At 42.3% G+C, this 14,482-nt stretch overlaps 1 protein-coding gene across 37 annotated transcripts in view; it reads right to left on the reverse strand.

Moving 5' to 3' along the window:
* Window positions 1-14,140, reverse strand: part of MYCBP2 (MYC binding protein 2) — a 270,702-nt gene extending 256,562 nt beyond the window's left edge. For all 37 annotated transcript variants that reach the window (XR_015138240.1, XR_015138239.1, XR_015138238.1 and 34 more), the window contains exon 1: window positions 13,475-14,140. Coding sequence is in view for 33 of the 37 variants with exons in the window: in XM_086330007.1 (XP_086186133.1) it covers window positions 13,475-13,773 (299 nt within the window). In the remaining 4 variants the exon portion in view is untranslated. The remainder of the gene's footprint in view (window positions 1-13,474) is intronic.
* Between the last annotated feature and the right edge of the window lie 342 nt (window positions 14,141-14,482).

A 14,482-nucleotide genomic window follows, 5' to 3' on the forward strand; every position in this document is an offset into this window, starting at 1 on the left:
ATATGACATTAATAGAAATCTACCTGCAAAAATGGCAGAACACTACTCTTTTCAAGTGCATATGGTCTTATCACAAAGGAAGACCATGTCCTGGGAGATAATGCATATCTCAATAAATTTTAAAAGACTGAAATTATATAAAAGGTCCACCGGAAAGTAGTAACAATCATATATATAAAAATATCAAACATCTGATCCCAAAGAAAGGCAATGCCAAAGAATGCTCAAACTACCGCACAATTGCACTCATCTCACACGCTAGTAAAGTAATGCTCAAAATTCTCCAAGCCAGGCTTCAGCAGTACGTGCACCGTGAACTTCCAGATGTTCAAGCTGGTTTTAGAAAAAGCAGACGAACCAGAGATCAAATTGCCAACATCTGCTGGATCATCGAAAAAGCAAGAGAATTCCAGAAAAACATCTATTTCTGCTTTATCGGCTATGCCAAAGCCTTTGACTGTGTGGATCACAATAAACTGTGGAAAATTCTGAAAGAGATGGGACTACCAGACCACCAGACTTGCCTCCTGAGAAATCTGTATGCAGGTCAGGAAGCAACAGTTAGAACTGGACATGGAACAACAGACTGGTTCCAAATAGGAAAAGGTACTCCTCAAGGCTGTATATTGTCACCCTGCTGATTTAACTTATATGCAGAGTACATCATGAGGAACGCTGGGCTGGAAAAAGCACAAGCTGGAATCAAGATTGCTGGGAGAAATATCAATCACCTCAGATATGCAGATGACACCACCCTTATGGCAGAAAGGGAAGGAACTAAAAAGCCTCTTGATGAAAGTGAAAGTGGAGAGCGAAAAAGTTGGCTTAAAGCTCAACATTCAGAAAACGAAGATCATGGCATCTGATCCCATCACTTCATGGCAGATAGATGGGGAAACAGTGTCAGACTTTATTTTTTGGGGCTCCAAAATCACTGCAGATGGTGACTGCAGCCATGAAATTAAAAGACACTTACTCCTTGGAAGGAAAGTTATGACCAACCTACACAGCATATTGAAAAGCAGAGACATTACTTTGCCAACAAAGGTCCATCTAGTCAAGGCTATGGTTTTTCCAGTGGTCATGTATGGATGTGAGAGTTGGACTGTGAAGAAAGCTGAGTGCCGAAGAACTGATGCTTTTGATCTGTGGTGTTGGAGAAGACTCTTGAGCGTCCCTTGGACTGCAAGGAGATCCAACCAGTCCATTCTAAAGGAGATCAGCCCTGGGTGTTCTTTGGAAGGACTGATGCTAAAGCTGAAACTGCAATTCTTTGGTCATCTCATGCGAAGAGTTGACTCATTTGAAAAGACTCTGATGCTGGGAGGGATTGGGGGAAGGAGAAGGGGACGACAGAGGATGAGGTGGCTGGATGGCATCACCGACTCAATGGACATGAGTCAGTGAGGTAATGGACAGGGAGGCCTGGCGTGCTGCAATTCATGGGGTTGCAAAGAGTTGGACACGACTGAGTGACTGAATTTAACTGAGGGTTACATAAAATAATTCTAAGTAATGCATGAATCAGGCTTCCCAGGTGACACTAGTGGTAAAGAACCCAACTGCCAATGCTGGGTTCGATCCCTGGGTTGGGAAAATACCCTGGAGGAGGAAATGGCAACCCACTCCAGTATTCTTGCCTAGAGAATCCCCATGGACAGAGGAGCCTGGGGGGCTACAGCCCATAGTGTTGCACAGAATCGGATGTGAATGAAGCAACTTAGCGCACACACAATGCATGAATCAAAGATGAAATTACAAAGAAACTTAGAAAATATTTTAAACTAAATAACAAAGAATATACTAAATATCAAAATTTGTGGGATGCAGCTAAAGATGTGCTTAGATAAAAATTCATCACTTTAAATACTCATATTAGAAGAGAAAAATCTAAAATCAGTGCCCTAAGATTCCATCTTAACAAACTAAAAAAAAAAAGAAAAAGAGCAAAGTAAAAAAGTAGAAATTACAATAAGAGGAAAGTCAATGAAATAGAAAATAAACCAGTATTAGAGAAAATTAACAAAGTCAAAAGTTGATTCTTTGAACTTAGAAATGACAAACTTCTAGCTAATCAAGGGAAAAAGAGAAACGATAAACATGAGGAATGATAAAGGGATTATCACAACAGACCCCACAAACATTAGAGGATTATAAAAAGAATGCTATAAACAATTTTATGCCAAAAATTTCAAGGATTCAGATGAAAGGACAACTCTTTCAAGAAAAAGTTACCAAAATTTATGAGAAATAACAACAACAAAAATCTGAATATCCCTGTGTCTATTTTAAAAAATGAATCTGTAAAAGCTTCCCCCAAAGAGAATTCCAAGACCAGATGGTACTCCTAGTGAATTGTATCAAATACTCAATCCCATGCAACCTTTTAAAAAATACAGAAGAGAAGTGATTACTAATCAATTCGTTTTACAAGGATAACTATAATACAAAAATCTGACAAAGGTATTACAAAAAAAAAAGATTATAAAACAATATCCTTCATGAATACAAACCCCAAAATTCTTAACAAAGAAACAAATCAAATTCAACAATACATCACATACAAAGTTTTATCCCAGGAATGCAAGGTTGACTTAATATTCAAAAATGTATTAATTTACTTTTTCCTTTTATTACCTTTACTATATGATATCAATAAATACATAAAAATATTTGACAAAATTAATACACATTTACAATAAAAACTATAAGCAAAATAGGAATAGTAAAGTACTTCCTCACATTGGCAGAGGCTATCAAAACATCTACAGCTAATATTACACTTAACAGTGAAAGACCAAAAGACTGATGTGTCATTGTTTCTCCCTTAGATTAGGAACAAGGAAGGATACAACTATCATTTCTATTCAGCACTGAACAGAAGTAGAAAGGTTCTTGTCATTGGAATAAAGGTGCAGGGAGCACTCGGTTACCTAGAGATCAGAAAGAATGATGATATGATTATACAGAACATCCCACAGAATCTACAAATAAAATTTAATCCACAGCATCCCCTACAGTTCACCTATTATACTACTACCATTCACTTGCTTTAAATAAATTCTGGATAATGCTCCTGGAGAATTCTGCTTAGTTTCATTTCCTGGAGAAACTTTCCAGAGGAAGTAAAGTATTGTAGGACAAACTAGAGCCTCCACCACTGGTTTCAAGGCCAAAACTTATAGTCACAACCTCTTCTTTGTAAGTCATCCTGGATTCCCTTCGTCTTTGGGTAGAATCTCTGCTGGACCAGAAATTCTGACTGAGCCTGTGAGGTGGCCATCCGCCCTTTCTCATGTCCACATTCCACAAAAGTTGGAAAAGGAAGTAGCAAGAGACAGCCAGTAGAACACTTAAGAGTGTGACACAGCAGAGTGTGCCAAACTGCACGGTCCACTGAAAAACCACAGCCCTACCTCCGCCAGATAATCACGTACCTTTATCCTGTCAAAATGGTGACGTCTTATCTCAGAAAAGGAGCACCAGGTCCTACCAGCAGCTGTGCCTTAGTGTAAGGACTCTTATAGTGACTCTGCTGAAAATATTTCCCTTCTGACCAGTGTTCAGAGCTACAGAGACGGGAAGCATAAATTCCCCAGGGGATCACTGATACTAAGTAGAGGCATCCCAATTTCCATGTGTTCTTCCTACTGGGAACACTGGAGGATTCACGCTCATCCTCAGCTGTGCCACCCTGACCATCTTACTACTCTCTCGGTCAGCAGCTTCTGGATGGTTATGAGGTGTAATGGGACAAATGGATCTGTGGGATCCACGTGCTGAAAGCAGATCCTTCGCTTGGAAACAATGTTATGTGGCACCTTGTACTGACGGACCACTCTACAGGCCGTCAAACAGCAGCACTAATTGAGTCCCTACAAGCTGGAAAGGGAAATACACTCAGAATATGCATCAAATTCAGTCAAAATGAATCACAGTCCTTTCCAAGGCGCAAGGACTGGCTGCCTTCCTTGAAGGAAGGTTAGTCCCTGTTACTGTTGGGCTGGCCGTTCATCAGCTCAGCTGACAAACAGAAGTCCATTTGGGCCCTTGCACAGTCATCATCAGTAATTTGTCCACAACACTTTGTAGACCAAAAGGAATACCAATTATTATTAATGAAAACCAAATAATAAGAATCTATATTCTAACAACTTAGTAGCCATATGAAAAATAATACACATAAACTTAAAAAGAAAAATATTATATTTCATCCTTAAATAGCCATAATTACTCAGTAATTGCACAATGTACTGGCTGGGTCCTGCACAACTTGTCAAACTTGTGCAGATTAAACAGGCCACCCTCTTTTTCTGTTCGACACTGATTTTTATGTAGAAATTTATGTGTATCACATGCATGCATGCATATTCAGTCGTATCCAACCTTTGTGACCTCATGGACTATAGCCTGCCAGGATCCTCCATCCATGGGATGTATACAGGAGTGGGTTACCATTTCCTCCTCCAAGGGATCTTCCTGACCCAGGGATTGAACCCAATTTCCTGTGGCTCCTGCACTGCAGGCAGATTCTTTACCACTGAGCCACCTGGGAAGCACCTTCTTTGTATCACAGCAAATAACAAAACTTCAACTTCAAAAAAGATAAGACATCATGGAAACGAGTGCAACATGATCTAATGTCAAAACCATGAACTACCTCAAGGGAGTAGTTTGTGACTGACATTTCTGTGTTTCCTGTAAACTTGTGAAATAGCCCACAGTATTCCTGTGTGTCTGATGGAGTTTGGGGGTGCCCCTGCACAGTCTGGGACTCACTCTGTGTGTGCATGTGCACATGTGCACCTTAGTCCCTCTCCTCCTCAGCAGGCCCAGCATCTCCCAGGAGGTTTTGCTCTCACTTAACTCTAGTTACTGGCTTGGTGATAAGCAGCAGGGGAGAGGAGAGGAGGCAAGTAGTAGGGGCAGCATAATCTCCAAGCAACTACCCTCTAGCTGGGAGAAGACAACCACTTCTGTAGGCTCAGAGGGTTCAGAGGAATTGGGGGTTTCAAGGTCTCAACTGGCAGTCCAGTGCATCAACTCAAGATGTCCCATCTTAAAAGCCGGGGTCCCATTTCTTCCTAACCAAAGCACAGACGTTGGCCTAGTAGACTTCCTGAGACAGCAACCCACCCTGGAGTTCTGCTACCTTTGCAATTAAATCTTGGGTCTAATCTTTAGCTTTTTCTTTCCTCCTACTGCAGAAGATGAGTTTCTTTACATGATGCCAAAGAAAGTAATCACCTAACTTTCTAATTTTGCTCCTAGTTACCTTCAGTCTTTCATGGTCATTCTCAGAGTCACTCACCAGTCATGTGACCCACCATCCTTATAATTAAGAACTTCCCTAAACGTCTCACAAGCCTAAGATACTGTACCCACAAATACAGTCTCTTCTACAGGAATCCCACTTCACCTCACCACCAGTGAAAGTTTAAGCAGGTGCACAGCTACAGTACATGCCAAGGGTTACTAGTACCAAGCTTCATCTACAACCAGCCATGGGGTCTTCACTGCCAGCTAGACAGCAGGTAACTTTAGCTCCAAAATCCCATTTTAGAAACTACTTCCTCAGACCACTGCTGTCAAAGCTGTCTTGGGTAAGGATGCCAAAGAAAAAGACTCTGAAATGGAGATTTGCACACCCAAAGTATCGAAAAATGCCCTGCACATCAACAACTGTGGGAGAGTTGAGGAAATGAGACTAAACAGAGGCAGGAGGTGAATTGAAACGCTGACACAGGAAAGCCTGAGCCAATCCATGGGGAGCTCTGGAGTTGGGATGGATCTTCAAAGTTGTCCTACCTGAAGGACCAGACATTTACAGCCCCAAAGAGAACAGGCACTGGATGCAGGCTGGCCCCAAAGAAGAAAAGTGACTTTGAGGGAAGCAACTCTGTTGGCTCAGAGCAATCTGGGGACTCAGTTGTGGTAGATTTCAGCAGCCACTATTCTCAATGGTGGAGAAGGCAATGGCACTCCACTCCAGTACTCTTGCCTGGAAACTCCCATGGATGGAGAAGCCCTGTAGGCTGCAGTCCATGGGGTCACTAAGAGTCGGACACGACTCAGCGACTTGACTTTCACTTTTCACTTTCATGCACTGGAGAAGGAAATGGCAACCCACTCCAGTGTTCTTGCCTGGAGAATCCCAGGGGCGGGGAATTCTGGTGGGCTGCCATCTATGGGATCGCACAGAGTCGGACACGACTGAAGCGACTTAGCAGCAGCATTCTCAATGGCTGGGGGAGCCTGTACCTGAACCAAGATACCTGGCTGATGAACTGCAGCACCCACCACACCACTGCTTGACTCCTATCACCAATTTGGCTACTGAGGGGAGAAAATCAATCATCTACCCTGCTTTCTTAGGAGGAACTAAGCTTACCACCAGTTAGTTGATAAGGGAAAATTCTTTGCAGAAGAGCATCAGCTACCAAATTCTACTTTAACAGAATTATAAAAACCATCATTGTGAAGCCCCTAATGAAACTGACTCAGTCAAGGATTATCACAGGATACTAAAACCATTAGGTGGAAGATATCCACAGTGTGTCAACGTTATTACCCAGGATTAACTGCTTATTGCAAATGGAAGAAGCATACATACACAGAAAAAGAGATCTAGTGGGTACCCAAGTAATTCAAGTAGCCAGACTGAGCATTACTAAACAATGAGACATGAAAACCGCTGGATGGGACACAGTGTGCAGTACTCAGCATTATACACAAAATATTATTGCCCCAAAAATGTCTAACTGAAACCTACTGAAGCTTTAGAGCCTAATTTCCATTTATAGGAAATACTGGGACAGATGACAGAGAGAGAAACAATATATGCGATCCTGCCCTTAAGGAGCGAGATTTATAAGACATTTCAGAAAAGGTAAAATATTAGTGAAATACAGAAAATTAGTGAAATACAGAAAACTGGTCTGTAGTGGCCAGAAAATTTTTAGAGTGATGTACATATTCTATACTTGACTGTGATAGTTCTAAGATTCTTCAAATGGACATGTACAAAAGGGTAAATTTTATTATATGTAAATTAAATCTCGATTAACCTGACCCCTCCTCCCAAAACCTGAGTATTTACTCTTGAAAAAAAAAGTGAGACTATTCTAATTATTCTGTTGATGTTTTAAAAATAAGTATCTTAAAATGCAAAACTAGTTTTAAATTAACATTTTATTTTCTTTTTAAGCCCAAAGGCAAGATTTTCTCATGAGCTAAGAAATGAGTTCATTTCATACTTCTACCTACTTATATGCCAATAGAGCAACTTTTGCCTTAACACGTGTTTGTACAGGATTCCACAGATACAACAGCTACACGAAGCAAATTACTACATATTCACAAATACACTGACTCAACCCTGTATCACTTCCAAGAACACTCCTACAATAATGTTTCTTCACAGCTCAAAACTATCAGTGTCTACTGAAAAAAACTGAACTCTTACCTGGTAGTTCAAGCTGCCTTACCCTCTGACCAAAGGCTCCATTTCCAGAATGAATTCCCATTCCTCTTCCTCATGAAAAATCATCTATATTGTAGCTCTAACAGAATTCTTAACATTACTTACACACAAACTGTGCTTTCTCACCTTCTTGCTCATGTTTCTGCACCAGCTCAGTAAACCATCCCTTTGTCATAACAGGGTATGCTTTCTTAGTCATTTAAGACTTTTATAACTACCTGCCTTTGTACCTTTCACTCCCATCCAGAAAATAAACTCGGGTGGAAACTGTCTTACAAATTTTTATAGGGCCAATGGTTAGCACCAAGATTAATATCAGAATCTGTGTTGGATTAACCTCTTATAACCAAAATCCCATGCATTTGAAGGATGGGCTCAAATAGCATTTCTAACAAGAAAAAGAGATAAAGTTGAAGGCAGTAAATGGGTTTAGCTTAGAGAAGAAAAGCAATTTCCCATTTTCAGTATAAACTCCCCTATTGTTTCCACTAACCCTGTTCTACCACTCCAGCCCTGATACCCTGACCGTCTTTATCCCCCAGTCTATCAGTTCCCTCCTGGCATCACTTTTCTTTTAACCACATGGTCAATCTTTGTCACCAAAAACCTTCGCTTTCTTTTATTCTTTCATCTCCACGGACACTTCAACCTTGAATCAACTAGTTTTGTTTTGTTTTCAGTTCTCTTTTGAGTGGGAAAGCTTACAACATCATGCTGATTGGAGTTTTAAATATGTGATTTAAATAATAACAGTAATAGTAACACCATGACCACCACCAATGGCAGCTAACATTTAATGATCACTTACCATGTTCAGGCACAAGGCTCTTTCAATAACCCTATAAGGTTATAAGTAAAGAAACAGACCTGGAAATGCTAATTAACTTGCCCATTTTAAGAGACCAAAAAGCAGAACTGAAATTTGAACTAAGGCAGTCTGACTGCAGGGCAGATTAGTCACTGTGCTACAGTTCTTCCCAAATGCAATCAAAGTTGTGCTGCCATTCACTCAGAGATGATCAAACATTCCTTTATTCATTTCCTTACAATCCTTTTCTTCAAGCAAATGTTCCAACTTTCACTGATTCATTCATAGAAAAATCTATTTATTCAGTCGCTGAACAAATGAATAGTAATGTTGGTCACTGAGACCAACACGGAAGAGGAAGACATGATCTTTGCCTTCTATTTAAGTCCCCAAACTCCATCTGTCCCTTCACTCTCAGCAGAAATCATGAAACTAATATTTATTAGCACTTAACGTGCCAAGCACTTTACATGTACAGAATCATGTAACCTATGATACAGTCCTCATTATTATTATTCCCATTCTACATAGGAAAAAACATAAGCAAAAAAAAACAAGTGTGACTACATCAAATTAAAAAGCTTCTGTGCAGCAAAGGAAACCAAGAAGAATGGAAAGGTAACCTACCAAATGGGAGAAAATACTTGCAAACCATATACTGATAAAGGGTTACTATATAATCTTATATATACCATAAAGAATTCATAGACCTCAATATCAAAAAATTAAAGGGAACAAACAAAAACCCACAAACAATCCAGCTTTAAAAATGGAAAGAGGCTCTGAATAAACATTTTTCAAAAAAAAGATATATGAATAGCCAACAGGTACATAAAAGATGCTCAGCATCACCAATTACCAGGAAAATGCAAATCAAAGCTACAGTGAAGTCTCATTTCACGCTGTTAGAATGACTACCATCAAAAAGACAAGAAATAAACAGTACTGGCAAGCATGTGGAGAAAAGGGAATCCTTGTGTACTGTTGGTAGGAATGCAAATTGACACAGCCACTATGGAAAACAATGTGGAGATTCCTCAACAAATTCAAAAGAAGAACTACCGTAAGATCCTACAATTTCACTTCTGAGAATGTACTCAAAGGAAAAGGAAACACTAACCTGAAAAAATATCTGCATGTCTACACTCACTGCAGAATTCTCAACAATAGCGAAGAAACAATCTGAATGTCAACTGATGGATGAATAAAGAAGATATATATTTAAAATGGGATACTATTCAGCCACAAAAAAGAGGGAAATCTTGCAACACCAGGAATGGATCTTGAGGGCACTATGCTAAGCGAAATAAGTCAGACAGAGAAAGACAAATATACCAAACCAAAAACAAAACACAAACTCTTACATATGGAGGACCGTCTCATGATTGCCAGAGGCACGCGTAAGGAGATGGGCAAAATGGGCAAGCGAAGTTGAAAGGCACAAACAAACATTTACAGTTATAAAATAAATAGGTCATGGGGATTTAATGTATAGGGAGGTAACTACAGTTAACAACACTGGAATGTGTATTTCAAAGTCGCTAAGGGAGTAAATCTTAACAGTTTTCACTTAAAGAAGAAAAAATTTCAACTATGTGTGGTGATAGATGTTAACTTGACTTTACGTGGTAGTCACTCCTCAAAATACGGAATGATTATGTTGTACACCTACAACTAACACAATGTTATATGACAATTCTATCTCAAAAATATTTTTTAAGCAAAAAACAGAGGCTCAGAAGTTATGTAATATGCCCAAGGTCACACAGCTAAAAAGAAGCAAAGCCAGGATCTAAAACCAGTCTAGATCCAGAACCCAAGCATTCATTAGAATGCCATCGAAGTTACTGATGCCATTAGGCTCCTGTCCCTCAACTTCTCTATCTACACCTAAAACATAATCCTCAGTAACTAATGTATTCAACACTGACTGATAACGCACTTGCCTTGTTTTGTTCCTTGAATACAACCTTGTTTCTGCACCAGAGATTGTACTTTCCTAAAACATTATTCCTCTAGGTCTGCCTTCCAATCATTATGACTCAACTTAAATGTCAACTAACACTGACCCGTCCTGATCACCCTACCTAATATATCACCTTCAACTACAAATTGTCCGTCACATGAAATTGGTTTTATTTCCTCCACAGCTATTTATCACAACCTAAAATGATCAGTTGCTTACTTCTCCCTGCTAGAATAAAAATTCCAAAGAGGATAGAGACCTTGTCTATCTTGCTCACTGCTACATCTTCAGTGCCTCAAACAATGCCTGGCACAAAGCAGGTACTGGATATTTACAGAACAGATGCCAAAACTTCTGCTACACATTAGGATGACCAAAATAAAAAAGGTACAGTTCTTAATAAACTCCTGGTCTTTAGATTTATAAATATGTACCTCCTCCAATTCTATATTAAAGGATGACCAGCTCCTAACATTTTTAGTGGCTAACCTCTTCACCTGTCGTGTTAAATCTGTCCCCAAGATCTCCCTTAGACCTCCCCCCAAGGATTATCCCCTCTCTCACTTCTTTAATTTCTCCTTCTCCACTTACTGAGCATTTCCCACCTACCCTCCCACACTCAAATAACCTTCCCTCAGCCCTGCTGCTGCTACTGCTGCTAAGTCACTTCAGTCGTGTCCGACTCTGTGTGACCCCACAGACGGAAGCCCACCAGGCTCCCCCGTCCCTGGGATTCTCCAGGCAAGAACACTGGAGTGGGTTGCCATTTCCTTCTCCAATGCATGAAAGTGAAAGTGAAGTCCACATTTGGCTATTACCCCAAAGTATCCCATAGACTCCTTAACCACACCTCTCTTACAAACACACCTTGACCACTTCCTCAAAAGTCACCAGTGGCCTGGATAGTATCCTCACTTTCTTCAACATTTAACCCTGCTGAGGACTTTCAGTCCAACCAGAGGTGCTGCTCTGCCACAGTTCTCTTAATTTTTTAAAATCTTTTTTGACCTTACTTCACTGTCTCCCTTCTCTCACACCTTTAAACTTGATTTTCACTAGAACTTCATCTTCTATTCTTGCTCCATTCTTTGTCTCTGAAACATTTCACCTTTTCCTCTGTCTCAACTAGTGCCCCGTACCAATAATTATATCATTCATTCAGAACCTAAATTCCAGCTCCACTTTCCCCATTAATATTTAGTATGAAATGTGACTGAATTCTTAAGCAAATCCTCAATAAAGAATAGTTGCCGGCCATGACTTAGAAAAAATAATGTGAACTAAAATAATGTTCTGAACAAGCACTGGAAGGCAATTTCATAAACTTAAGGCTTGTTTCGTGAGTACTTCTTGAAATACAGTACGTGAACTAATTCTTCACTGATTTTAATTGACAGCTTGTACAAAAATAAACCAAAGACTAAAAATCATTCATACACTTTATATACGTGGTTAATCTATATTAATTTTGCCTAAAACTGTTTATACAGTTCTAAATACACAGAAACAGTATTACTGCACAAATACAGTAGTAGAAAGCTAAAACAGGGAACATGCCAGTCACAAATTATTGCGTAAGTCTGGAAACAACATATGAAATAAATTCAAATTCTTTAAAAGGGGTTTGTAAAGATACACCTAGAGTGGCATAATTAAAAGACTCACAGCTCAAAATTACACCTAATTATCAGAGCAAACTGTCCATTGAGGTTTTGTGCTATTTTCAAAAACATTAGCAAGAAACAGACTTGTGACATTGTGGCCTTCAATTTAGATAGCAAAGGGTAGTTAGTTATACACATTTATATCAGTATGATAAAACTACTCAAGTCCCAATCCTGTAAACAATAATACAGACCAGAAGAAATGTTTACCCAGAAAAAGTGAAGCTCTATCTTTACAACTCTCTGCGGTGGGCAGGAGCCACAATACACACTGGTCAACCACAAATACCTGACTCACAGCCTAGCCCCTCTCATATGAGAGAAAATAGCATCTGGTTATTACCGAACAAACTGCACATTCAAAAACTACAGTGAACTCTGTAACTTGTTCGACAAAAACCCTCCTATGCTTTCCCTATGTACTGCAAGAAGGTGTGAGGGGGAAAAAAAGATGAAGCCAGCTCGCAATTACCACTGCCAAAGCCAAGCTGGTGAAACAAGTCAGTCACCATGCTTCAAGGTATGTGGCATGTAAAGGCATGGACAGGAAAATAGGAAAGCCTTAAGCAAAAAGACACATACATTTTAAGAAAAAGAAAATGAAAGTGATTTCACATCTCCTCCACCAAGGGAGCTAGCTGTAGGTGCACCCAGTCTTGAAAGAAATCCTAGGAGCTACTCAAATGTTCTAGTTGGTGGCAGCTGATCACTACACCAGCTGTCACCTTTTGAAGTTTTTCAGGTTTCCCCTTTTCCCCCTACAAAACCCCCTCTAGTCTAAGGCCGAAAAGTCACTGAGGAAATAGAACAGAAGATGAAGGGAAATGGCCGATGGGACAGCAGACCACGAGAGCTGCTGTAACCACGTCTCCAGAGGACCCAGAGGTCTAGTTATCAAAGTACAGCTCTAGAAATCTGCATCAGACACCTTTCACATCCAGGGAAAACCTCCATCTGTATCCCTTTCGCATGTATCTCGTAAACTGAAATCCCCTGTCTTATCCTAAACTCATCCTATATATATGACATTATCCTTAACCGGATACCATTGCTTCCCTTGGTGAAAGGCAGATTTTTTTTTTAAGGGAGGCGGAAAGGTGAGGATGGAATGTCCTGAGGGAATGGGGGGAGGGGCGGGGGGTGAGAAATACGTGCAAATACCATTGCGGCAAAGACACTGGACACGCCAGTTCCCTCATCGCTCCTGCAAATTCTCTTCGTGCATGACCCTCTGCTCAGCCCTCCTCCTGTTTCAACAATACACAGACACGTGTCCTAACCGACCCGCACCATCACCTTTTCTAGCACTGCACGCTCCCCGCTTCCACCCTCCCTCGCCCCCCAACAAAGACAGTCACACACACTTAAAAGAGCAGAAACTGCTCCCACCGCACCCTCCTTTCTCAGTAAGTGCTTCTACCATCTAGCATCCAGTACTGGCTGAAAGACAGCTCGATAAACACGTATGTAGACAGACACACACACTGACACTGACACACACACACGGGCGCACATGCAGCATGTGGCGCAAGGAAGGGCACCCGGAGACGCACCTGGAGGCCGGGTGTCCAGCGCTGCTGCCCCCCTGGTCCCTGTCACTGAGCGCAGCTGTGTAAATCCTCCGGTAGCGGTCGGCCAGGGCCCGGCCTGACAGGAGCAGCTGGTAGTGACCCCGGGAGTCCGGGGCCGGCAACCCCAGCCCCAGCCCCGCGGCCGCCAAGGAGCCCTCGGGAAGCGGCATGAACAGCGCCCCCGGCGCCGGGGAAGAAGAGATGGTAGCGGCCGGGAAGAATCCGTCTCCGCCGGGCCCCGAGGAGGCGGCGGCGGGAGAGGCGGTAGCTGCGCACATCATCCTCCTCGCCGCCGCCTCGTCCCCGCGGGCCGGGCAGGCAGACACGCGCGCGCACACACAGCCCTTTTCCAACGACGACGGCTCCGGCGGCGGCCTCTCGCTCCCGCAGCAGCTGAGACTACAAAGACAGCGACCTCCTCCTTCTCCTCCTTCTTCTCCTCCTCCCCCCCGCGCCGCCCTCGCCACTACTGGGGCCGCTCATCTAACCCCGCCACCCCGGGAGTGTGAGGAGGAGGCGGTGCCGCCGCTGCACCCGCCGCCGCCTCCGCTGCCACCGCCGGAGCCACCCGCAATGGGAAGCGGCCGGCCGTACTGGGCATGCGCCACTCCTCGCGCACGCTCAGTCCCTCCGGCCCCCCGTTCCCGCCCCACCCCCTCTCCGCCGCCACTGCCTCCGCCTCCGGGCATTGGGTGTGGGGCCGGAGAGGCTTGCGGGATCGGGGAAAAATCCACTTCTCCGGGTTTTACTAGCAGCTTGAGGAAGAATCAGGAAAGTGCTGGGGAGGCTGTCAGCTCCAGCCTGTCGGCTTCAGGTACCTGGGTTCCATCCAGGTGGGAGAACTGGGATCTGAAAGACAGACCCGGTGCCCGCCGCCGGAGGATGATCGTTCTGTATTCCTTTTCCCTTTCCCCAAAGTGTGCGCTGCCAGCGGGAAGATTTACTGTGAATGGTGCTGATTGAAGTCAGAATTCAAGGCAAAGGAGGCCA

The sequence above is a fragment of the Bos grunniens genome, chromosome 12, assembly GCF_055505025.1.
Source record: "Bos grunniens cultivar Pamir isolate PY7600 chromosome 12, Bosgru_T2T1.0, whole genome shotgun sequence".
Lineage (NCBI taxonomy): Eukaryota > Metazoa > Chordata > Mammalia > Artiodactyla > Bovidae > Bos > Bos grunniens.